This window comes from Acaromyces ingoldii, assembly GCF_003144295.1.
Source record: "Acaromyces ingoldii strain MCA 4198 unplaced genomic scaffold FA10scaffold_2, whole genome shotgun sequence".
In the NCBI taxonomy this organism is placed as follows: Eukaryota; Fungi; Basidiomycota; class Exobasidiomycetes; order Exobasidiales; family Cryptobasidiaceae; genus Acaromyces; species Acaromyces ingoldii.
Window position 1 is genome coordinate 1,778,779 of NW_020290248.1, and position 22,895 is coordinate 1,801,673.

The 22,895-nt window shown below is 57.1% G+C and overlaps 9 protein-coding genes across 9 annotated transcripts; 7 read left to right on the forward strand and 2 right to left on the reverse strand.

Annotated features, from left to right (window-relative positions):
• The first annotated feature begins 8 nt into the window (after positions 1-8).
• Positions 9-1,817, forward strand: FA10DRAFT_75036 (ABC superfamily ATP binding cassette transporter permease). Its single transcript, XM_025525679.1, has one exon. The coding sequence runs from the start codon at positions 121-123 to the stop codon at positions 1,417-1,419; it is 1,299 nt and encodes a 432-aa protein (XP_025378964.1). The 5' UTR covers positions 9-120; the 3' UTR covers positions 1,420-1,817.
• A 617-nt stretch (positions 1,818-2,434) lies between these two features.
• Positions 2,435-3,862, forward strand: FA10DRAFT_228137 (glycoside hydrolase; the record flags this gene model as incomplete). The annotated part of the gene is made up of 4 exons (XM_025518740.1): positions 2,435-2,803; positions 2,866-3,156; positions 3,230-3,398; positions 3,459-3,862. 4 exons carry the CDS (start codon positions 2,435-2,437, stop codon positions 3,860-3,862), a joined length of 1,233 nt encoding a protein of 410 aa, XP_025378965.1.
• A 250-nt stretch (positions 3,863-4,112) lies between these two features.
• FA10DRAFT_300353 (hypothetical protein) lies at positions 4,113-7,651 on the forward strand. The gene is made up of 6 exons (XM_025524830.1): positions 4,113-4,688; positions 4,757-5,059; positions 5,169-6,381; positions 6,439-6,660; positions 6,723-7,354; positions 7,432-7,651. The coding sequence occupies exons 1-6, from the start codon at positions 4,118-4,120 to the stop codon at positions 7,533-7,535; spliced, it is 3,045 nt and encodes a 1,014-aa protein (XP_025378966.1). The 5' UTR covers positions 4,113-4,117; the 3' UTR covers positions 7,536-7,651.
• A 198-nt stretch (positions 7,652-7,849) lies between these two features.
• On the forward strand, positions 7,850-10,650 carry FA10DRAFT_300354 (RNI-like protein). Its single transcript, XM_025524831.1, has 2 exons — positions 7,850-8,177; positions 8,260-10,650. Exons 1-2 carry the CDS (start codon positions 7,974-7,976, stop codon positions 10,489-10,491), a joined length of 2,436 nt encoding a protein of 811 aa, XP_025378967.1. The 5' UTR covers positions 7,850-7,973; the 3' UTR covers positions 10,492-10,650.
• A 57-nt stretch (positions 10,651-10,707) lies between these two features.
• Positions 10,708-12,010, reverse strand: FA10DRAFT_284695 (UBC-like protein; the record flags this gene model as incomplete). The annotated part of the gene is made up of 3 exons (XM_025523940.1): positions 10,708-11,577; positions 11,642-11,930; positions 11,991-12,010. The coding sequence occupies 3 exons, from the start codon at positions 12,008-12,010 to the stop codon at positions 10,708-10,710; spliced, it is 1,179 nt and encodes a 392-aa protein (XP_025378968.1).
• Positions 12,011-13,008: 998 nt separating this feature from the next.
• FA10DRAFT_265614 (MFS general substrate transporter) lies at positions 13,009-15,140 on the forward strand. The gene is made up of 4 exons (XM_025521138.1): positions 13,009-14,011; positions 14,075-14,139; positions 14,201-14,453; positions 14,517-15,140. The coding sequence occupies exons 1-4, from the start codon at positions 13,018-13,020 to the stop codon at positions 14,855-14,857; spliced, it is 1,653 nt and encodes a 550-aa protein (XP_025378969.1). The 5' UTR covers positions 13,009-13,017; the 3' UTR covers positions 14,858-15,140.
• A 220-nt stretch (positions 15,141-15,360) lies between these two features.
• Positions 15,361-17,393, forward strand: FA10DRAFT_250029 (MFS general substrate transporter; the record flags this gene model as incomplete). The annotated part of the gene is made up of 6 exons (XM_025519550.1): positions 15,361-15,760; positions 15,922-16,016; positions 16,080-16,236; positions 16,295-16,501; positions 16,557-17,129; positions 17,186-17,393. Exons 1-6 carry the CDS (start codon positions 15,372-15,374, stop codon positions 17,391-17,393), a joined length of 1,629 nt encoding a protein of 542 aa, XP_025378970.1. The 5' UTR covers positions 15,361-15,371.
• A 263-nt stretch (positions 17,394-17,656) lies between these two features.
• FA10DRAFT_300357 (hypothetical protein) lies at positions 17,657-19,253 on the forward strand. The gene is made up of 3 exons (XM_025524832.1): positions 17,657-18,436; positions 18,508-18,787; positions 18,860-19,253. Exons 1-3 carry the CDS (start codon positions 17,783-17,785, stop codon positions 19,231-19,233), a joined length of 1,308 nt encoding a protein of 435 aa, XP_025378971.1. The 5' UTR covers positions 17,657-17,782; the 3' UTR covers positions 19,234-19,253.
• A 47-nt stretch (positions 19,254-19,300) lies between these two features.
• On the reverse strand, positions 19,301-21,550 carry FA10DRAFT_265615 (PR-1-like protein). Its single transcript, XM_025521139.1, has 8 exons — positions 21,054-21,550; positions 20,823-20,993; positions 20,556-20,751; positions 20,465-20,483; positions 20,358-20,408; positions 20,180-20,295; positions 20,084-20,106; positions 19,301-20,022 (listed from the first exon to the last, which is right to left on the reverse strand). The coding sequence occupies exons 1-8, from the start codon at positions 21,134-21,136 to the stop codon at positions 19,719-19,721; spliced, it is 963 nt and encodes a 320-aa protein (XP_025378972.1). The 5' UTR covers positions 21,137-21,550; the 3' UTR covers positions 19,301-19,718.
• Positions 21,551-22,895: the final 1,345 nt, after the last annotated feature.

Below are 22,895 nucleotides of genomic sequence, written 5' to 3' on the forward strand. Positions count from 1 at the left end.
TCTCCACTCCACCACAGGCGTGTTAGACCAACAGTCCATGCGGGTCCTTCCAAAAACAGCCTGGCTGTCATCGACAACAAGCCTGCGTTGTGGATGCAGTAAGGAAAGGGGGAAAAGAAGATGGGCACTGTCGAACAGGCAAGGTGCTGCGTCGGCCTCGTGGGGCCGCTCGACGTCAAGAGAGCCGAGTACGAGTTTGCGACGAGGAAGCTCGAGGAGCTGGGGTGCCATGTCGTCGTGCTGGACGTGACGACGAGGGACATGGACGACGACAGGCAGGGGCACGCGAGCGACACGCACTGTTCTCCGCGGCAGGTGCTCGACGAGATCATCTCGACAGCCTCGTTCAATGCTCTCGATCGCGGAGAGCGAACCGAGGCGATGCGGGCCGGCGCGCTGCGGATCCTCGGCGCACTAAAGCACGAGGGGAGGCTGCATGCCCTTGCCGGCTTTGGCGGGAGCCAGACGACGTCGCTCGTCACTTGGATCATGCGCAGTGCTGTATTCGAGATTGGCTTCCCCAAGGTTGCCGTCACGACGATGATGGCCGGCGACGTGGCCGGCTATGCAGGCGAGACCGACATTGTCTTTTGGCCCTCCATCGTCGACATCTCGGGCAGGCTCAACTCGATCTCGGAACTCATCCTCACAAATACCTGCCATGCTGTTGCAGCGCTGGCCGCCTCCTACCAGGCGCGGCTCCGGGCAAGCCAACCTACCGGTGGTGTCAGGCAAGCGAGCCGCAAGCCCCACGTGGCCCTGACCATGTTTGGCTTGACCACGCCTTGCGTCAATGAGTGCAGCAGGCTGCTCTCCGAGAAGGGCTTCGAGCCCGTAGTATTTCATGCCAGCGGAGTAGGGGGCCGGAGCATGGAGCGCCTCATCAACGAGGGCCTCTTTGACGCTGTGTTGGACCTCACCACCACCGAGCTGGCCGACGAGCAACTTGGCGGCGTTCTCTCCGCTGGGCCCTCGAGATTGACGGCCGCTCACCAGAAGAACATCCCACAGCTCATTTCGGTGGGTGCGCTCGACATGTGCAACTTTGGGTCACTGGACACCGTGCCAGGTGCTTTCCGCGAGAGAAAGCTGCACGCCCACAACGAAAAGGTCACACTGCTGAGGACCAACGCCGAAGAGAATCGGCAGCTGGGGGAGGTGCTAGTCAACAAGGTCAAGGGAAGTACCTTCAAGATCTTGTTCCCCACAAAGGGCACAAGTGGCATCGACATCGAAGGCGGCAGCTTTGAGGACAAAGAGGCCAGGGGCGCCTTGTTGGACGGCATCAGAAGCGCATTGGGCGATGCTAGTAGCGAGCATTTGATACCTGTTGACTTGCACATTAATGACGCTGCTTTCGCAGCGCGGGCCGTCGATGAGCTTGTCTCTCTGTACAACAGCAAGCAGCCAGAGACTTGACAAGGTCGTAATAAAAACCTCATCATCGTTGCCCATCGAGGCGCATTTATCGGGGCCTCGACCCTCGTCGGTCCATCGGTTCACGTGAGGCAACGCGGGATTCTAGGCACAGCCCCTAAACACAGATGAGGCTAAAATTACGCTCAGGAGCTCCTTCGCCTGCATCGCCTTCGACATAACACCCCCTTTCACCAGCTATATCCACCTGCTTGCCTGCGCTTCGCCACAGCTGCAGCGTCTCACATCACGTACGACGGCCGAGCCAAGAACGGGAAGAAGCCGAGCCTTGCCAGTCTCCATTTCCAGATACAGTTGCACCCAAGGAACCCGGACGCAGGAAGCCCGACAGCCTAAGCCTGCACCCACCTGCAAGCCAAGACGCGCTCGCCCTCAGCGGCACGGAGCCTTTTAATTTTTTTTTCCTTCTCTGGCGCTTCCTCTCGCATAACGGAGCTGCTAAATCGGAACATCTACAAGTAGTAGTGTGCTACTTGCCCTTCCCCCGGCGTGTCTCAACAAGGCGACACAAAAGCCAAGATGAGTAGCAGCAGCAGCGCGAGAAGACACTCGGCCCAATACAGCGAGAGGCAGCCACTCGCCATGGTCGATGCCGATACCAACGACTTCCTGGACGGAGGTGAGTAGGCGCTCTCTCCTCCAACAACTTCTTCTTTTACCTGAATCGAACCCTCCCCCCTTTCTCACTGCCATCTTGCTTCTCCGCGAAACGACAGAGGTGCCGCCGCCCCACCGTCTCTCCAGCCACTTTTCCGGCTCGCCGTTTCCCTCACACCCTTCCTTCGACACCGCACCGTTAGCGCCCTACTCTACCCCGTCCTTTGACCTCGACCGTCCGCGATCAGCCATGTACCAGTCGTCCTACCACCTGTCGCCCCACGACAATGGCGGCGCTGATGAACGGTACAGCTACAACAACAACAACAGAGGCGCCAGCAACAGCTACTACGACGAGGACGCCTGGAACGCCACGCCGGGCGACGATGATGCCTTTCTGATGTCGAACAAGAACGCCTCGGCGACAAACCTCTCGCCAGAGGTGTTTGCGCGCGAGCGATACATCAACCGGATGGAGGCCAATGAGAAGGCTGCTGCCGCTGGCGGAGCATACGACCAAGGCGTGCCGCCCTACCGCGCCAAGAATGGCCTCTTTGCCGGGAAGAAGAAGTGGTGGTGGATTGCTGGTGCATTGTTGATTGTGGCAATCATCGCCGTTGCCGTGGGTATCGCCGTCAGCAAGAGCAACAAGAAGGACAGCGCAACAGGTGCGGTCAAGAGCGACAAGAACGACCCGAGCAATTTCGAAAAGGACCCCGACCTTCACCAGTCCTTCTACGCAATGTGCTACACTCCTCAGGACGCTCAGGTATGTTGCACCTTTCGAGAGGCGCCGAAATCTTTCATGTCACTAACAAACAATAACCACAGTACGACCAGGGATGCAAGGCGTCCATCGATGCTGTCATCGAAGACGTCCAGCTCATGTCGCAGCTGACCACCCGCCTGCGCCTGTACGGCGCCGACTGCGGCATCCCCTCGCTCGTCCTCGAGGCCATCGAGAAGACAAAGGTCAACATGACCGTCTACCTCGCCACCTGGCTCCCTCAACCCTCTGCGACTGATGCGACAGCGACCTACCAGCGTCAGGTCAGCGAACTGACGAGTGCTATTAAGCAGTACGGTGTTGATCACGTCGATGGTGTCACTGTCGGCAATGAGGTGAGAAGAGGATTGAGCAAACACGCGCCAAGATCAAGAGTGGCGGCGTAGTCTGACCCTTATCCCTCTCCAGTACCTCCTCAACGGCGGTTCAGAGACCGATCTGATCAGCAAGATGGCCGACATGCGCACCACACTCAAGGGCCTGAATTTGCCAAAGACGATTCCCGTTGGCACTGCCGATGCCGGCAGCATGGTAACGACCTCGCTCGCCCAGGGCTCCGACTATGTGATGGCCAACGGTGAGTGCTGGCTCGAGCCTCATTGTATATGATCTTTGCTCACTCGCATCTCACCAACAGTCCACGCATGGTTTGGCGAGCTCCCGGTAGACCAAGCTGCTGGCTGGGTGTGGTCCTACACTGCCAACCAAGAGCCAGCGAGCGCGTTGCAGGCCAGCCCCGCTCCCGAGCTCTTCATTGCCGAGACAGGGTGGCCTACTGGGGCCAATGCCACGCAATTCGAGACGCTGGGCGCCGCTCAAGCCGGCATTCCCGAGCTCAACACCTTCCTCGACACATACGTTTGCCAGGCCAACCAGAACATCACGGCAGGAGACAAGTTCAGCAAGTACTTCTTCTTTGAGTTCAGCGATGAGACGTGGAAGGACGCCATGTACGGCGGCGTCGAGGCTCACTGGGGCCTCTTTACTGCGGACCGCAAGCTCAAGACTGGCCTCACGCTTCCAAACTGCTCTCACCCGTGATCGCTACTGTATATAATTATCCTCTCCTCCTCCTCGTCTTCTTCGAGCCTTTGCCTTACGACTGCAATGGATAATGAACACTTGATCTGCCCTCGAGAAAGACTGGCCCGCCGGCCGTGTGACCGACAACAATCAAAATCAAAATCAAAATCAAAATCCGGGCCCTTACCAGCACTAGCGGGTCCCACGCACGCGTCTCTGGGAGACGGGAATCGGCTCACACAGGTTCACGAAGGATCATTTCCGACAACGACGATGGATTCGAGGATGCAGGAAGATGGCTATCCTGGCTATGGCCAGGAGCAGCATCCACAGCAGTCGTCGCAGTCGCAGCAACACCAGCAGCAGAACCACCATCACCACTACCACAATCATCCACCGCCACCGCCCCCGGCTGCGTCGGCTGAGCACGCCAACTTCTTTGATGCTCCCTCGCATGCACACGACGAATCCACCATCGGTGTCGAGTTTGACGAGCACAGCTTCCAGGACCCCAGCTTCCGCGACGACACGGATCAAGCATCCGCCGATGCCGTCTCTCAGGCTGCCAGGGCGGCGGCCACGGCGCTGGCGGCCGCCGAGAGCGACCGGAACAGGCAACACCAGCACGCGTCTCACCACCATCCATACCAGATGCAGCAGCAGCAGCAACACGACGAAATCGGCAATGGATCCACAGAGGGAGGCATCGGGCCCATGAGGAATGCCTCGCCTGCCTCTGCCTCTCTCAATGCCAGCACGCCCTTTTCAAAGCACCTGGGCAGGAACCGCGCGTGCCAGAGCTGCCGCGAGCGCAAGCTCAAGTGCGATGGTGCCCGTCCAATCTGTGAGTTTGGTAGTCTCCCCCATTGCGCGTTTCTTGAAAGTCTCGCCTGCTGACTGGGCAACAAACAGGCGGACAATGTGCGAGAGCGTGGTCGTCCAAGAGAAAGACGCTCGTGACCAAGGGCAAGGTGAGGGACGAGGACCTGGCCAACTTCGAGCAGCCGTGCCAGTACCTCGACGTGCCGTCCAAGCAGGATCGCATAAGCAGTGCAGCAGCAGCAGCAGCAGCATCAGGCCCGAGCCCGGGCCGTGTGGCAAAGAACAAAAGCAAGGCGAAAGACCGCGGTGGGCCATCGCCACAGCTGGCAGAGAGCAGCCTGTCGCCATTGGAGGAGGCCAACAAGGAAAAGAAGCGCATGGAACGGGAGATTGGTGAGCAGACGTCGACGGTGCTCTGTTCCTTTGTGGGGGATCTCATGCTGACAGACGAACTATCTCTTTCCCCTCCGCCTCTTTCCTCTTCCTCTGCACGCACTGCCAGCGGAATTGCGTGCTCGCCTCGCATCAAGCTCCAAGCAGCTCAACATGCAGGGACCTCTGCCGCCCAACTTCCAGCCCAATTCGGACGAGCTGTCCATTGCCGAGATGCTCGCTACAACGATGCGTTCCGGGGATGCTTCGTCGTCGCAGGCGCCCACTACGCCTTCGAGGCAGGCTCAGACGTTTGACTCATTCGTCGGCAGCCTCACGGGCACGCATGGAGCATCAGTCGCCAAGCACCTTGCCGGCGAGGGCCACACCATCTACCCACACCCGCTACCCTTTGCGAGTAAAAAGACGAGCAGCGGGAACGAGGACGAGCCAATCGACCCGCTGCTGCTTGGTGAGACCAAGGCACGCGTCAACACCTCTTCAATGGACGATGCAACGGCAGCCGTGGCCGCGGCAGCAGCAGCGGCGGCGGCCGCTGCTGCCGCTGCCGACTCTTCGAACCAGCAGGGCGTCGAGGCGGCCGCCGATCCGCTTCTGGAGCTCGTCTTCTCTGGCTGGCCCTCGGACTTCCCGCCTCCTGCCATGGTCGATACGCTGGTCAATACCTTCTTTGACAACTTTTCCTGGCTTGGTCTATTCCAGCCTGCACGGTTCTTCACCGCCCTGTCACATGGCCCGACATCGCCTCAATACCCAGCCCCGGCCGTACTCCATGTCATGTTCTCGATGTCCTACCATCTTCGCCCCGACCTGGACCCTGTGCGAGCACCGGCGTGGCAGATGTCGCAGCACCAGACCCAGCAGGCTGCCCTCTTGGCCCAGGTGCAGCGTCGCCACGACGAGGCCCATTCGCGGCCGCACGATGATCCAGCCCTGCAGAAGGGCACCTATGCCGGCCTGCAGCTGGCCATGGACTCGCGCCTGGATCGTGAAAGAGCACGCACGGGCTCGGCTGGCTTCCACAGCGATCGAGCCCAGTTCCACATCACGCAAGGCTCGTGGGAAGGTGGCAACATCTTTGACGTGTTCAGAGCGACGCTGCTCCTCTGCAACAAAAAGTACCTCTGTGGCGAGCTCTTTGACGCCTGGATGGCCTCGGCGAGCGCCACACGCATGTCCATCGTCCTAGGTCTCAATCGATCGCGGGACGTGATCAAGGACAGGGCGACGATTGATACCGTTCGTCTCTCTCTGCTCGGCCCGCCGAATGACTGGATTGAAGAGGAGGAAAGGAGGCGGTTGATGTATTTTGCCTTGGTGACGTGAGTTTGCAAACGTCATTGCTCTTTTGATAAGACAACTAATGCTCTCTGCAAAAGCGACAAGACGGCCGCTGCATCGACGTTGTGGGCAAGCAGCTTGGACGAAAGTGATGTGGCTGTCGAGCTGCCCATGGCTACTACAGTCGACTTCAACAATGGCAATGAGACTGGAACGCAGTCAGGACATAGACAACGGCTTTCGTCAAATGATCTCTTCACTTCCAATCACATCGATCCCGCCAACTGCTTCCTCAAGGCGCTGATCCTTCTGGGGAGATGGTGAGTGGAGCTCCCTCGCACCCTTCTTCCCTTTCCCGCACTAATGCCTCGAGTGAAAACAGCGGAACGTACATTTCTAAGCTGCCATCTGCAACGACAGTCGAACAGGCTCTTACCCCAGCATTCCACCGCCTTAACAATCAGATTTCAGCCTTTGTCATGTCGGTGCCGCCAGACTGGATGAACTCCATCTACGGTCCCCAGCACAAGATCGAGGTCGAGAGGGTGATGCTGCAGATTGCTCCTCACGCCTGCACGCTGCTTCTCCACGACCCTCTCCTCCGCCTTCACGACGAGAGCGCGGCCTACTGCGAGACGGCGTGCAATGGCATCCTGCGCGTGTTGCGCATGCTCATCACCTCGGGTGCCAACCTGTGCAGCTTCCCGGCCGCCTTGTGCTTCATCATGACTCTCACCGGGAAGACGCTCGCTCGTCGTCTGGAGCTGATCCGACGCGACTTTGCCACTTATCCCGAAGGCGGCGGCATTAGCTCGGTGCCGTCGTCAACGACGCCCTCTTCCAACACAACATCGCCCGCCCGCCCTGTCGTGGTCGGCCTCGCCCCTGGCGAGTCGTTTCCGACCGCCGGTCTGGGTAACTTTGCTTCGAGCGAGAAGGAGCAGGACCTTCGCGGCGACATCGATCTCATCTTCAACACGCTTTGCCTCTACGGCCAGACGTGGCCCATTGGTGGTGAGTTCCGCCTGTCCGTCTTTCGAATGCATTGCTCTAAAATATCTGCTAATCTCTCGATCGTCTGTGCTGTGCAGTGCGGCAAGCGCAGGGCCTCGCAAGACAGCTGGGAATCGCAGTCGTCTCACCCGAGCTCCTAAAAAATGGCATCTTTACCGACAAGGGACCTCCCCAGTCCTAAATGGTTCACTGACCGACGAATATTTCCTTACCCTCCCACTGTGTATTGGTGTACCACCTACTCCTGTTCAAGATCCGCTTTCCCTCCATATTGTAATAGGTTATGTGTTTTCCCATCTTCTTTTGCGTATGTGAGCTATTGTGTCCAAGCTCGCCAGCGGTTAGCCTGCGCGAGCCCATGCTCCCCAATCCTCTTGGAAGGCAGCACGCGCCACGCGACCGGGAAGTGTTGATTAGCCTTGCTTCAGTCGTGCTTCTTTTTTCCTTTTTTTTTTTTTTTTTTTTCCTCTCTCTTGGACTGCAAGCAACACCTACCTCACTCGGACAGGCAGGAAGAATTTTGCGTCATCACGGATCGCCCAGAGGTCGCCACGTTGACATCAGCTTCATCATCTGCGACAGGAAGAAGAGAAGAGAGAGAGAGAGACACACACACACCATGGCCACTTCCTCCTCTGAGAGCAGGAGCTATTCGCTCCATGGACGCAATCTCAAGCTGACGACGCGCCAAGAGGCGCAGCCGTACGTCGACGAGCTCGAGCAGGTGCAGGATCTCGAGGAGATTCACCTGGGCGGCAACACGCTGGGCATCGAGGCGTGCCAGGCATTTGGAGAGATCCTGTCCAAGAAAAAGACGCTCAAGGTCAGTCACACTCCCCCTTTTTTTTTTTTTTACAGAAGTGCGCTGGTGATAGGATGATAGCTGAGGGCCGGAGAGATAACAGGTGGCCGACTTTGCCGACATCTTTACGGGACGGCTGATCAGCGAGATTCCCACGGCGCTGCGGGCGCTCTGTGACAGCCTCGTCTCGCACGAGCACCTCGAGGAGATTGACCTGTCGGACAATGCCTTTGGCGGGCGGAGCTCGGAGCCGATGGTGAACCTGCTGAGCAACAACCACGCCATCTCCATCGTCAAGCTCAACAACAACGGCCTCGGCCCCCAGGGCGGCACCATTGTGGCCGACGCGCTCTTCGATGCCGCTGAAAAGGTAAAGGCAAAAGGCGGCAGATCGAACCTGCGCACGCTCGTCTGCTCGCGCAACCGGCTCGAAGACGGCAGCTCCAAGGCCTGGGCCAGGGCGTTTGCCGCTCACGGCACGCTGCAGGAGGTGCGCATGTTCCAGAACGGTATCCGCATGGACGGCATCGAGCGAATCGTCCGCGACGGCCTGGCGCACTGTCCCGACCTGCGCGAGGTCAACTTCAACGACAACACGGCGTTGCTCAAGGGAGGCAAGGCACTGGCGGACCTGCTGCCCTCGTGGCCCAAGCTTCGCATCCTCCATCTCGGCGACTGCCTCGTCCGATCCAAGGGTGCCGCCCTTGTGTTTGAAGCGCTCGCCAAGGGAAAGAATACCGACCTGGAGGAGCTCCACCTCGCCTACAACGAAGTGGACCGTGCGGGCCTCGACAAGCTGGGCGCCCTGCTCGAAGAGGACAGGCTGCCGGCTATCAAGCTGATCGACATCAATGGCAACTTTGCCGATGAGGAGGACGAGTGCGTGGAGAGGATCAAGGCTGCGCTGGCCAAGACGGGCAAGGAGGATGCCCTTGGTGATCTCGACGAGATGGAGCCCGATGGCGAGGAAGAGGAAGAGGAGGAGGAGGACGAAACAGAGGAGGAGGAGGACGAGCAAGAGGCGCCGGAAGTGGATCACAAGATGGAGGATGTTGCTGCTGCCGCAGTCGCCGTACCGGCGGCGACTGCTGCCGTGGTGGGAGCGGCCGCGGCAGGTGCTGTATCCGAGAGCGGCCTCGAAGACAAGCTCGCCAATCTTTCCGTCGTGGGCGGCAGCAACAGTGGCGCCAAGGGAGAGAATGCTGAAGAAGGGGCCAACAAAGAGGGTGACAAGCAGTCTGGCACCAGCACGACGAGGGAAGAGGACAAGCAGATGGCAGAAGACGCAGCAGACGTGGCTGAGTCGGCCCAGGAGGTGCCGGAGGAGAAGCAGGGCGCAGAGGTAGCGGCCGACGTCGCAGAGAGCGCACAAGAAGTGCCAGAGGAGAAGCAGGGTGCAGATGTCGCAGCAGAGGTCGCAGAGAGCGCGCAAGAGGTGCCTGAGGAGAAGCAAGGGGCAGAGGTAGCGGCCGACGTTGCAGAGAGCGCCCAGGAGGTGCCCGAGGAGAAGGAGGGCGCGGAAGTGGCGGCCCCAGTCTCGCAGTCTGCTCAAGAGGTGCCGGAAGAGAAGGAGATTACCGACAAGAACGAGGCTTCTGAATCGGCTCCGCAGGAATCAGCCGTTGCCGCTGGGGCTGCTGTTGCGGGTGCACTCGGTGTTGGTGCTCTTGCCGCAACGACAGCTAGCTCTGCTCCGGCTTCGAGAGAGGAAGCCACCGAGGCGGCGCTGCCCACCAGCTCTTCAATCACAAAGGATGCTCCAGAGTCCCAACCAGCGAAGGAGGAGGAGAAGGAGGAGGCAGCAGCCATCGCTCCTGTTGCCACAGCCGTGCCAGTCGAAGCTGCGCTCGTCGCCGACACGCCCGCCGCGATCGAATCGACGACGACGACGGCCGCTTCGACCGAGGCAAAGGACAAGCAGATTGACTCGCTGGCAGACCAGCTTCAGGAGGCAAGCCTGTCGGCACCGGAAAAGCAGCAGGTGGACGCAGAGAGCCCCGCGCCTGCCGCGTCTTCGGCTTCGACGGCTGCCTCTGCGCCTACAAGTGCTGCTGCTACTGCTGCTGCTGCTGCTACCACAACCACCCCCGCCGCCGCATCGCATGGACGTCGCGGCACTTCGAGGGCCACCCAAGGTTCCGTCGACCTCTCTGGCGAACTCTACGGCCAGGACGGCGGACGCAGTGCTGTGGCCGAGGCATCATCCACCAATGGCCAGCCCGAGGCCGGCTCGTCGGCAAAAGAGCCAGAAGAGGAGCAGGTCCAGGAGACGCCAAAGAAGAAGCGAGGCTTCCGCGCAGCCATGGGCGCCGTCCGTGAGCTGCTGAGGGGCTAAAGTGACAATCTGTCCAAGAGGAGAGGGAATGAAGAAGGTGTGGGAAGAAAGTGTATACCTTATCAACGAAATCGTCGCATTCTTTAGCATGTCATTAGAGAGAAAGGATGAGAGACGAATGAAAAAGGGGCAGGAGAAGCCACTTGTCGCTACGCTTACATGTACATGTGATCTGAGTGATGAAGATAGGATGATAGTGATGATGGGAAGGCTGATCTAGAAGCCAAAGGAATGAAGGATTCGTCGGACGACCAAGGCGATGAGGAGGAGTATGACAGTGACGATGGCCCGATCGAGCGTGGCCAGCGTCCGTTCTGGCTCGAATGTCGCGGCCAATGCGACTGGCCTGACAGGGATGGGGCGCTGGAGCGGCGGAGCCGGTCCCGCAGCTCTGCCTGGAGCTTCATCTTGTTGAGCTTGCGTCGCAGAGGAGGAGGAGGAGGAGGATGCAGGGGGAGGTAACGCAGAGTCCACCGATGATGAAACCTTTCGAGCTCGCAAGGAGCTACCACTGCTGCTCCCTGCCGCGCCGAGGTCCAGAGATCGATTCGGCGTACTTGCGCCAACGTCGAGATGGCGATTTGGGGTGAGAATGCTGGGCGTCGTCACCTGACTTGAGGAAATGGAGCTGGCCTGGTGAGACTCCTCAAACTGTGCTCCGACCACTGAGGCCAAGAATTCGGCCCGAGGACCCTGTGGTCCGAATCCCGTTTCAATGGTGGGCTTCGATAAAGCGGTGTTGTTGAGGTTGCTCGAAATGGTATCGTCTGCAGCTTTTGCTCCGCTGCCTTCTTCTTGCTTGTTCTCAGCCTCGTTCGTTCGTACCGTCGTGTCGATGGTGAGGCCGTCGGGCAGTGCTTCGACTTTCCGGGTTGGTGCATCACCCTTCTCTGCATCTGGCAAGATCTCCGCGTTACTTTTGTCGCAGACGGGACATCTCCAGTCTCGCGACCTGCGTGCCAGCTTGGTTCGTTCCTCTGGTGGGTAATCGAGGCTACCTATGCCGACAGCCGCCTCGGCTCGAGCACCCATGAATGCTTGCACGCCAAGCAGCGCCGTCCGAATGCCCCAAGCGGGCTGCCACATCTGCACCACAAGCTTTCAGCATGCTCACTCTGGCAGTCAGGTTTCGATCGAAAGCGAGTCTCACCTCCTCGTGAAAGCCCGTAAAGGTCAGGCAAATTTTCTTGTTGAGCTCCCATCGGCCGTTGGGCGTCATGATCATGACATTCGGCGGCCGAAAAGGATACTCTGCTGGCAAGAGTATACGGCCGTGGTAAATGCCATCCTCGAACTCGCTCGAAGACGGTCCCCGGAGCGTGTAGTGCCATTCAAAGATGTTGTCCTCGAGCGGCGCGGCGGTGTACTCGGTGCTGGCATCGTCCGACAGCTCGCGAGCTTCGCTTAGGATGCGCTTGACCGCAGACGACTTTTTGTTGCTGTTGTGTGATCCCTCTTCAGCACTCACTCAGCAGACATGCAAGGGTGACTCTACCCACTGGGACGAAGTCGTCGCCATTTGGCTCTCTTGAGACGAGCAGTGGAGATGGATCAGGGTTGAAGAGGGTCTGGCACTGCCTACATGAGCGCGGGCGCCCATTGCAATTGGCAGTCCGTGCACAATATAACCACGTGCCGCATCTTCGTCATTGTCTACAAAACACTTTGGTCATCCCAAGCCCCGACCCCATTGCGTGCGAGCATTGATGACTTTCTTGGCTGCCTTGATAAGAGTCTTCCGTGTCGGAGGACAGTCGGAGCAATCTGTATAGTATCTCATTCCTTACACCGTGTTGGAGCATTGACGTCGTATGTTGCTAGGCTCCGCCAGGCCAAGCTCCCTCTTTACACCTCCAAAAAAGAAAAAAGCCAAGACAGGAAGTTTGGGATGTGAGTCTAATTGAAATCTTGGTTCTTAGCACTGAACTTGCGCGTCTAATCAGGGGCGAGCCTCCTCATCAGCTCGTTTGTTGCAATTTATAGTATATGAGAGGATGTTGCTTGGCATCTCGACTTGCGTGCAAATCACCCTTATCGGAGACTTTCTTGCCTAACTGCGCTTTGGCGGGCGGTCTATTCACGCCCCTTCGATTCGCTCATGATGTCGCCGTTGGCCGACGGCTTCGAGAAACTCGCTAACTTTAAAGAAGTTCCCGGGCGCGTCACCTCTTGCTTTGCTATCATGAGAGCATGTGCGACGATTCGGTTATGCAGCCCGCTGCTATTCCCTATCTTGAACTCGACGAGCACCACTTTGGCCTTTGTCGTCTGCTGACAGATTTAACCTCGTCGGTTCTGTAATGGGTCCCAATTAGCTCTGAGTTTGGTAAATTGAGATCTTGGCCAGGTGAAGCAGGGAGCGGGCCGTGCAGCAAACGAGGAGGTTGCCAGCTGTATCCGCTCACCCTGTTCCTCTGCACTTTTCGATGATATAAGGAGTAAGCTTGGGAATCCAAAGATAGAAGCAAGAGATTGAGGTCACGATAAGGGTTCTGTCTTCTCCCATTCTTCTACGCACAACCCACCATGACAACCTCTGGCCAGGTATCATTCGTCCTCTCATCGGCGGCCGAAGCAGGGTCGTCCCATTCCTCGTCCTCATCAGCTTCATCCTCGCAGAAGAGCTCGCCCCTCCAATCGACGCCACCGTGGCAAGGGCGTGACGGGGAAATGCCCGCGTTAAGCTTTGCGGTCGATCTTGAGAAAGGCCTCTCCAAGACAGCAAGCACCCACTCTCTTCCGCCCCTCCCTTCAAAGTCTCATACGCCATCACGCACCCCGCTTCCAGAATCGCTTGAGCCTGGAACCGATCCTCTTGAGTGGCCGGAATGGTATAAAGCTTGGGCGAACACGACGTACTGCCTTTTGATCTTGTGCACCACCTATTCTTCCTCGGCATTTGCACCGTCGGCCAAACAGGTCCAACATGCCTTCAATGTCGATTACCACGTCGCCATCTGCGGAACGTCGTTGTACGTACTCGGCTTCGCGCTGGGACCACTGCTCTTCGGACCACTCTCTGAGCTTCAAGGTCGCAAGGTGGTGTACGTTGGCGCCTTTATTCTTCTCACCGCATTCAACCTGGGAGCTTGTCTTGCTCCCAATATCGAGCTCCTTCTCATCTTCCGCCTGCTCGGAGGCATATGCGGAAGTTCGGCACTCAACAACGTCGCCTCCTCGATCGTCGACATGACCAGGGTTCGCAACCGGCTTCGTTACAATGTCGCGTACCGCCTCGTGAGCTTTGGTGGACCAACTCTGGGGCCGCTGGTGGCGACTTTTATCACAGAGGAGGTGGGATGGCGATGGAACCTCAGGACTTTGCCCATTTTCTCTGCCGTTGTTCTTGCACTGTACGCTTTCACAGTGCCGGAAAGCCATCGTGCCACTCTCCTGAGACGGCAGCGGAGACGAAGGGGGGAGAAGGAATTTGGCGAAGATGGCAAGCAGATGCCCAGCTTGTCTATCAGTCAGCGATACGCAATCGCCCTCAAAAGGCCCTTCGTTTTCATGTTCACGGGTACGTGCTTTTGAGCGAAGGGTTGCTTCACGTAGACTCAACGACGCTGACTCTTCACTATAGAGCCCGTCATCATTATTGTAGGCTTGTACACGGCTCTTCTATACGGACTTCTCTACGGCACTCTGGTGAGCCACCCGCGCTCGCTACTCAATGCTGCTGCTTTCCACTGACCGAAAGAGGAATCAGGCTGCCTTCCCCGTAGTGTGGCAGGAGATCCGCGGACGTTCACCCGAATACGCCAGCCTGACCTACCTTTCGATTCTGGGAGGCTTCACACTAGGAGCTCTCATCATTGGATGCTTTTTGCAGGATTGGCAATTTAAGAGGGCTTACGATGAGCATCGCTATGTCCCCGAAACTCGAATCGGTCCAGCAACATGGGCTGGCTTCGCCGTTCCGCTCGGCCTATTCTTGTTTGCATGGACTGCACCCTACGACGGTGAGCTGTGTTTAATCCTCGACATGGAGAGTCCGCAGCTCACCGCTCTTTTTCCTTTGGCAGCCCTCGTTGGTCCTGTCGACGTCCACTACATCATCCCCTGCTTTGCCCTCATCATTTTCGCATTTGGCATGCAGGTCGTCTTCAATTCCTGGCTGTCGTACGCTGCCGACAGCTACGGTGCATCGAGCGCCTCGGCTATGGCCGCCTGTACCTTTTCAAGGTCGCTCCTTGGAGCTGCTTTCCCTTTATTCATGAGCGATGTCATTAACAAGACCTCGGTGCAGGCAACCTTCACCTTTTTGGGTTGCCTCTCTCTCATCCTCTCTTTCGGAAGCATCGCCTTTGTCCGATACGGTCACATGCTACGGGCTAAGAGCCGCTTCGCCACTGACCCAGAGTAACCTTTTTTTTAACGACTCCCCCAGTGATGTCCGTCTCGCTGTCATCCACTTTGTACTTGTGCATACACGTTTTCATCATTATCGTTCAGCTGTAAAATATTGTCACCGCGACTCTGATGTCACATCGAAGAAACGTCACGCACGGTCTGACTCTGAATTCCGGCGCCTCGGGCATCCTTCAAGACGCACCAACGTCGGACACACGTCCTAGTCCCTGACCGAAAGTCCTTGCAGTCCAAGATTTGCAGACGGGAAAATTCAACGTGCTTCACATTGCAGCAGCTAATAATCGCCTTGCCTTTGGGTTTTCAACAGGCCGAAGAAACACCCGGCAAAAATTTACGCGTTGACTCGACGATCCTTCAGCGATCTCTCTGCGTGCGTAAGCCTCGGATGAAGTTTGTACGAGGTTATCGCACATGCAAAGATACGAACTATCTACCCTCACTTGCCTATTTGTCCCCTATGAGAGTGCGGAACCTAAAGCCTGTCTCTCTGTTGACCACCTACCGACATGACCTCTTCTCCTCCGCGACGGGGCCTGGCGGGCAGCGAGATAGGGCATAACGCCTCGACGCCGACTTTGACGTCACTCAATCTCGACGAAGGAGGCGCCGGAACTAAGCGGCAGAGCATTGACATTGAAAAAAGGGCTGTAGTAGCCGATGCAGACGTCGGGCAGGAGCGTGCAAGATCAGTGAATGAGGGGAGAAGAACGTCCGGGTCGACTTATTCTTCAGCGCGCTCGTCACCGACCCTTGAGAATGGAGGCACCTCGGCGCAACGTGAAGACGGCGAAAAAGAAAATCTGCTGAGACTCGAGGGAGATGAGAATCCATTGAATTGGCCGAAGACGAAGAAGTGGGTCATCACCATCGTGGCCTCCTATTGCTTCCTGAGTGAGTCGGCTGTCCGCATTTGACTACCTGGGCGCCCTCCTGATCCTCTTCTCTCCCTCAACAGATACGTGAGCGTCTTCCAACCCGCGCTTTTTCGCTCCCAGAGAGCTATTGCTGTGAACCCGATTGTGTTGATGCTCACTGTTGCTCTGCCTCACATGACAGATCTCTAGGCGCTTCAATGCCCAGTGGAGGAGCGGAAGCGATCAGCAAAGACCTAGACATGAGCAAGGAAGTCTTTAGTCTCGTCACCACTACCTGTGAGCTTGCTCGAAGCTTATTTGGGTAATCATAAAGAGTGTTTTTGACCTCCAGACCAACAGATGTCCTCGGCTACGTTTTTGGTCCCCTCATCTGGGCGCCTCTCTCGGAGCTACGGGGACGCTTTATCGTCAATCTGACCTCGACTATTGGCCTTGGTTTGTGGAATGTCGGAGGAGCCCTGGCACCCAACACGCGGACTCTCCTGGTTCTTCGATTGTGAGTGTTCATATTCTGACCAGTGTCTGAACACGGCTCAAGGTCGATCTCTGCACAGCTTCGCCGGTCTCTTCGGGTCAGCAGCGCAGTCTAACTCTGGAGCAACCATCTCGGACATGTGGGCGCCGCGGGTCAGAGCGTGGCCAATGATGACTTACACAGTGTCGGCGTTATGCGGACCAACTCTGGCACCTTTCATCGGCGGCTTTATCTCGACTGCTTCGCCGACGTCGTGGCGCTGGATCTTCTGGACGTTGTCCTTGACGTTAGTGTTGTCCTCTGCTGGCCTAGTACGTCTCCGCTAATAAGTTGCTCCTCAGCTCTGCTTTCACCCTGGCCTCCATCATGGTCATCGGACACGAAACGTACGCGCCTGTCTTGCTCGCTCGTAAAGCCAAGAAGCTACGTCAAGAGAGGGGAGACAGTACAATTGTGGCGCCTATAGAGGAGGCGAAAGTGGACCTGAAAGAGGTTCTCACCGTCTATGTCTCGCGCCCTCTTCGACTCACCGTCACTTTTCTTCCCTGCGCCTACACCTGCTTCGTAATGTCGTTTGCCTACCTGGTGCTCTTCATCTTCTTTGAGGCGTTTCCGGTCATTTTCAGTGGCGTCTATGGCTTCAACCCGGGAGAGTCAGGACTGGCCTTCTTGCCGGTGGCGGTCGGCATCGTTGCATCACTGCCTTTCGTTGCTTACTTTAATCGTTACTACGTGCGAAAACGTGACGAGAAAGAGGGTCCGGCGCCCGAGGCTAGGCTTATTATGACGGCCTATGCCGCACCGCTATTCATCCTCGGCTTTCTCTGGACGGGATGGACCGCCAGAAAAGACATCCATTGGATTGTGCCGATGCTGGGTGAGATTCCCGTTGGTATCGGCCTCATTTTCTTTTTGTGAGTCTCCTCTCGTCATCTTTCCTTCTCCAGCTAGAGGCTGACTATGGTATTAGCAACTCGCTTGCGACCTACGTTGTCGAGTGCACGCAAAGATATGCAGCCAGCGCTCTGGCGGCCGCCTCCATGTCACGGTCGCTCCTTGCGGCCATTGCGCCGCTTTACGGTCGGCAGATGTTTGAATGGAGCATTGGCTGGTCCATGTCGATTCTCGCCTTCATATCGCTCGCCATCTCGCCACTACCCTACTTCTTTTACCAGTGAGCGACAGCCGAGCAACCTACTCATTTGAAACATGAAAACGCTGACACTTGCTTCCCTTCCTTTCTCGAAGATACTCTATTCGAAACCCACCTCACATTCATAGATGATCGTAGTCCCATAGAATAACCTGCAATTCTTGTGTAAAATAGTACAAGTCATACATGCTGATGCCACCTGTCTACACGTGGCGCGTCACGTCTGTTCTGAGCGGTCTGGTGTTGGTTTCGACGCGCAGCGGCGCTTTGGCATATTCTGCCTCCGCCCTCCGCCCTCCGCCCTCCGCCCTCCGCCATCCATCCTCCTTTGTTCTCCTTTCTTCCTTGATCATTACAGTCAAGCCTCCGTCACACGTCGCCAAAGTATTTGGAAGAGGAGCAGCAGACATCGCAATGACGGCTGGAGGCTCGGACAACGAGCCCGGTTTTGAGATACTCGAAAGTCCCCGCACGAGCCTGGGCAAAGACCGGCACGGGCTTACCAAGTCGAAAAAGAGGCCTTCGGACGCTCTCGACGACGCTCTCGACGTTGACGAAGATACCAGAGCGGAGTCAAACGATGAACAAGATGGAGAAGACGAAGAGTCCAGAGTGCTGAGCGGCAACGTCATGGTCATCGTCGATCCGGAAGAGAATAGGCGCAGTAACAGTAGCGCCTCGATGAATTCGCGGAAAAGCAAGAGCGGTACTCGCACCAGTACTAGAGCAGGCAAGACGGCCACGACTCCAAGCAATCGTATGAAAACGACGCCGACTATCCGTGCCAAGACTAAGGACTTCGAAGACCTCGACGACGGAGATACCGATGACGATGACGTCAGCTTCAGTGGCGACGATCAAGACGATGATGAGGAGCAAAAAAAGGAGCTGGCTCCCAGACAATCGAAGAAGGGCCCAGAATCTAAGAGGAGAAAGGCCCCGGCCGGGAAGGGGAAGAAAAGGGAGACAGCCAAGGAGAGACGGGAAAGGGAAAAGATCGAAAAGGGTCAGAGTACAGAGGCTCAATCACAGGAGTCGGAGGAAGACGCGAGTGACGAGGAGGAGAAGGTGAGCAGCTGAAGAGAACACTGTATGCGCTTTGACGATGGCCTTCTGATGAGCAAAAGTTTTTATCAAAGCCGTCCAACAAGCAGGAGAGCGCAGCAGCTCGTTCCTCTCCCCCACAGGCACTTTCAAATGAGGCCGAAACATCTATCGACGTTTCACCGCGACTACGCGACACGACCAACACCCATTCCTCCGCAATACACCCAGCCACGCCCAGTCTGAGTAAGGTCGACGCGACGGCGTCGACCACGGCCTCGTCATCGTCCTCATCCAGCCGTGCTGCCGAACAAAGAAGGATGGAGCGCGAGACAAGGACACCCGAGAGCATGCGTCGGTCCTTTTCAGGCAAGCGTGAGTGCCGGTAATTCTATCTTGGGCTTTCTAAGGTCGAAGCGCGCTGATCACGGTATTTCATCGACGTAGCTCTAAAGAATCTCTTGGGACCATCGTCCGTCCGTCGACCAGTCCTTTCCAAGCGGGTCACAATTCCGTCTCTGCACCTGAATCGCAAGCCTCCCCCACCATCTCGCGCGCCAATCCCATCCAAGGACAAGAAAAAGGCCGGCGAAGAGGAGGAGCTGGACAGCGAAGAGGAGGAAAGGAGGCGCAACGAGACGCCAGAGCAAAAGATGAGGAGGCTCATCATGATGAACGACGAAGAGAGTTGGGCTCCGCCCGCTGGTTGGAAGCTGGGACAGAACGGCGGGGAGGGTGTCTCGTCGTCTGCTCCTGGTGGATTGGACCTTCGTGAGGATGACGGCGCTGCCTCTCCAGCTCGAAGCTGGGACGATGACTAGACCAAACGCTCTCGCGCCTTTTGGTGGGGGGGGGGGGGGGGAATACGAACGGCCGTGTACAGTAACAGTCCAAGCTTTGTGCCTTACAGAATCATCACATGACACACCTACGCTCGAGAATCATGGCGAGCGCACGAGGGAAAGAGGTTCTGATACCATTGATGGATTGCGAGGACCAGCGCAAAGCATACCTGGACAAGGAGACGTGACAAGAGGACTCGGCGAACGTTTGCCGAGAATGAGAAAGAGGTGGAGAAAGGGGATCCGAAGCCGGACAATGGTGGATCCTGCCTTGTAGTCCGCTGACCTTGAGTGTCTGCGAAAGGGGGAAAGGGGGAAAGGGGACCAGAAGAGGGGATGAGGACGGGTACACCGCAGGTGAACCGATGGAAACCGTTAAAGGAGCTCGAGGACCGGCCTCTATCTGGGAGCTTGATAGGTAGAGAAGGAAGCCCTGAAGACAGGGGATAGGAGATGAGGACCCTTTACGCATCCTGAGCTTCGATGTTCTCTTCGTCACGCTTCTCCATGTCGCTGAATTCGTCATTGACGAAGCTAAAGCCGCTGTTTGTTAATAGCTTGCGAAGGAAGCTCTTCCAGCCACCATCTTGGGCCTGGATGCCGGTGCCCTCTCCAGAGAAGTCTTGAAGCTTGGTTGGAAGGCGTCCCGTACTAGTGATTGAATTTGCGTACCTGTTATATCCTGATCCAGGGCCAAGTCCCTTTCGGCCGTTTTTGTGACTGCCGTAGGATGTCGCACCGGCGCTGTTTGGCAGTTGAACATTCTGTCTGTGTAGCCGCCCCTCTCATCAGCTTGTTCGCTCGAGATGCCCCGGAGCTGGACACTTACTTGTATTGGCCGTTGACGTTACCCTGTGTGAGCAGATGGGAAGCTTCAGCATGCTACATTTCGGAGTTCGTGCAAGTCTAGCAGTACTTCACTCACTGGTGGACCGTAATTGCAGACCAGGTATACGGCGATGTGACGGGAATGATCGAGTTGAAGCTTGTAGGCCGGACAGTGCGCTATTGCGCAACCTATCGTTTTGGTTCGCTTCCAGACTGGGGAGATATGTTAACGAGTTGCTCGTAACCAGCTCCAGTCAGTCGAGAGCGTGACTCACCGACCTGGGTCCAGTGGCCGCACTTCTCGTTGAAGCCGTTCAAGCAAGCGTCTGAAGGAGACACTGAGTGGACAAGTCCTGCCGAATATCGGAGCAATAATACATACCAGCCCCGTTCGTAGCTAACTAAAGAAGCACCGGAGGTCTCAGTCAAGGATGCATGCAAGATGAATGGCGACAGAGACAAGCCAAACTAACCTCATTGTTCCAGTCGTCGAACAGACTTTTGATCGGGGAGTCGGTGCCGTAGCCTGCTGCGATGTTTTCGCCTGCTTTGTTCTGGAGGTCTTGGGAGTGTCCGTACTGGCAGGTTTTGGCGTTTCCGTATGCATGAACAGCTAGGTCGTGGTCCCAGACAAGATTTTCCGCATCGCACTGTGCACGGCTTTCGTTGCTGCGTGGACATAGTGATGCGCGGATCAGGATGCGAGTCTCTGTGTTTGGCAGAGGACCGCTCATACTTACTGGAGGTCTACAAGCATTTTAATTTCAGCTGGAGTCAGCCCAGCTTCGCCTGCTGAACGACCGCGCGCTCCTCGTGGGGTCGAATAGCCTTGCCCGCCTGAGAGGCTCCTCAAAGAAGAATACGGGTCAAGGTCACGTCGAGCTTGACGCCTGGCTGCTCCAAGGGAGAGACTGGGAGTGCCGATCAGCAAGGGCTCATGTGGAAAGGCAGTCAGATCTCGTGCTACGCACTGCTGAGCACCGCCCAAGTCTCGGGCGAGGACGAAAGGGACGAGGCCGACCAACATGGCCAATAGCAAGGCGAAGGCCACCATCTCCGCGCGGCGTTGATGAAGGATCTAGGAAAGGGGAGGAGAAATCCTGCTGGAAAAAGGAGGGGTGAAAGGAAGAGAGGGAGAGAGAGATAGCGACCGACTTTGAGCTTGTCGTTGTGTCGTCGTCGTTGTCGTCGTCTACAAAGAGAAAAGGAAGGTGGTAGGGGGCTGTGGCCGGGAGAAATGGATGACGGGGAAGGAAAATGAGAAGAGCGAGAGCGGCGTTGACGGAGAAGAGGGGATTAGTGACGGAGGGACAAAAGGGGCACCGGACGCTCTTTATCTGCGTTCAAAAAGGGCAAGGGCGGCGGCACGCTTGTGCGGTGTCTGTGCGAGTGGGCAGGCAAGCGAAGCTAGAGAGACGGCGTAAGAAGCTGCAGTTCAACACCAGCGCTAGAACTGGGGACGGAGATGCGGACCCCCCGTCAAATTTCCCTCGCGACACGCACGTACACGCACACTAACCACTTTGGGCTGGCCTGCGCCGCTCTGCTGCAAAGATGAAGAATAACACTCCGCGCGGGGGCCATGGCGCAAAGCGAGGCCCAGGAGCGGGGGAGGCGGTCTCCGCGAGCCCAGCTGCTGGTCGGGTCGCAATGAGCCAAGCTTTTTCGATCTGAAGAGGCATAAAATGACCGGGCTCTGGGCTGCCGACAACACCAAAGCGTGCGGGGATCTCCTTCTCTGTCATTCCTGTCCCTGGGACGCGGCCCTAGCACTTGCGTTGATCCGCTAACAAACGAATTGCGACGACAGATAGAGGCAGTGCTTCCCTCTGACCTGTGTCAGGTCTGCAGGCATGGACCGAGTAGGGACGGGGTGCTTGCGTTAGTCTTGAGGGCGGAGTGACGTCTTGCTCCCTTCTCCCTCTTGCTCCCTTTTTTCTTCACGAGCTCTTCTTCAGCTGGTGGGGTGCACTGATTCTCGCTGCCCTTTGTGTGCTCTCTGCTGCAAGGCACCGCATTGTTAGCCCTGTCATCAACAGTAGTCCGCTGTCTCTAAAAAAAGAAAAGCTACTGACGGGCGCTTAGTCTAAGCGCACGCGAGCGAAGCAGAGAGGGCCAGCCACCGCATCAAAAGGAAATGACGAAATGCCACGCGTGTGGTCGTAAGTTTAGTGACGTCCGCAAATATAGAATGACCTACGGCCGTCCCCCCCCTCTGCCTCCTCGGACCGTACCATACGTCTTGCGCGACCGAGCCGATCGTTGCCCTTGGTCATACTCCCGCTGACCTCTCCTTTCCTCTTCCTCTCTCTCTCTCTCTCTTTTGGGCTGCGGGCGTCACCTCTTCGTCTCTTCTCTCACTCAGGCAGGCTCGCTCTTTTTTCCTTTCCTCCTTTCTCTTTGGGCTGGGTCTCTCGCGGTCACCGTGCAAGTGGATTAAATAATAAAAAAAAGGGCCGACGAGCAGGAAGGACAACGACGGGCGGGGCTAGGCAACGCTTGACACATCATCGCTCACATCTGCATCTAACTTCTCGCCTCGGGAAACAAGCAAGAAAGGGACAACTCAAATGACCGGCGACTTCGTTGTCTAACTTGAAGCCGGGACAGGTGAGCTTGCTGCTGCTACGCGTGCCAGACGACACGCTAAACAGACCCTTCTACCCGCGCAGATCATGGACGGCAGGAGCGGTCCGTTCTCAGCAGGGGGAGGGAGAGCAGGAGGGGGAGAAGGAAGCAGTGGTGGCGCGGGGAGTGGATATCTTATGGCATCTACTCAGGCCAAGTCGCACCTCCCGTCGCCCACCCAGCCC

Bases quoted from the DNA above. Each gene is read 5' to 3' on its own strand.
- FA10DRAFT_75036 (XM_025525679.1), top strand. From the start codon at position 121: ATGGGCACTGTCGAACAGGCAAGGTGCTGCGTCGGCCTCGTGGGGCCG.
- FA10DRAFT_300353 (XM_025524830.1), top strand. From the start codon at position 4,118: ATGGATTCGAGGATGCAGGAAGATGGCTATCCTGGCTATGGCCAGGAG. The intron at 4,689-4,756 runs GTGAGTTTGGTA...GGCAACAAACAG, and splicing joins CGATGGTGCCCGTCCAATCT to GCGGACAATGTGCGAGAGCG. The intron at 5,060-5,168 runs GTGAGCAGACGT...ACGCACTGCCAG, and splicing joins GCGCATGGAACGGGAGATTG to CGGAATTGCGTGCTCGCCTC.
- FA10DRAFT_300354 (XM_025524831.1), top strand. From the start codon at position 7,974: ATGGCCACTTCCTCCTCTGAGAGCAGGAGCTATTCGCTCCATGGACGC. The intron at 8,178-8,259 runs GTCAGTCACACT...GAGAGATAACAG, and splicing joins CCAAGAAAAAGACGCTCAAG to GTGGCCGACTTTGCCGACAT.
- FA10DRAFT_265614 (XM_025521138.1), top strand. From the start codon at position 13,018: ATGACAACCTCTGGCCAGGTATCATTCGTCCTCTCATCGGCGGCCGAA. The intron at 14,012-14,074 runs GTACGTGCTTTT...TCTTCACTATAG, and splicing joins CTTCGTTTTCATGTTCACGG to AGCCCGTCATCATTATTGTA. The intron at 14,140-14,200 runs GTGAGCCACCCG...AAGAGGAATCAG, and splicing joins GACTTCTCTACGGCACTCTG to GCTGCCTTCCCCGTAGTGTG.
- FA10DRAFT_300357 (XM_025524832.1), top strand. From the start codon at position 17,783: ATGACGGCTGGAGGCTCGGACAACGAGCCCGGTTTTGAGATACTCGAA. The intron at 18,437-18,507 runs GTGAGCAGCTGA...TTTTTATCAAAG, and splicing joins CGAGTGACGAGGAGGAGAAG to CCGTCCAACAAGCAGGAGAG. The intron at 18,788-18,859 runs GTGAGTGCCGGT...TCATCGACGTAG, and splicing joins TCGGTCCTTTTCAGGCAAGC to CTCTAAAGAATCTCTTGGGA.
- FA10DRAFT_265615 (XM_025521139.1), bottom strand. From the start codon at position 21,136: ATGGTGGCCTTCGCCTTGCTATTGGCCATGTTGGTCGGCCTCGTCCCT. The intron at 20,752-20,822 runs GTAAGTATGAGC...ATGTCCACGCAG, and splicing joins AAAATGCTTGTAGACCTCCA to CAACGAAAGCCGTGCACAGT. The intron at 20,296-20,357 runs GTGAGTCACGCT...ATATCTCCCCAG, and splicing joins CGGCCACTGGACCCAGGTCG to TCTGGAAGCGAACCAAAACG.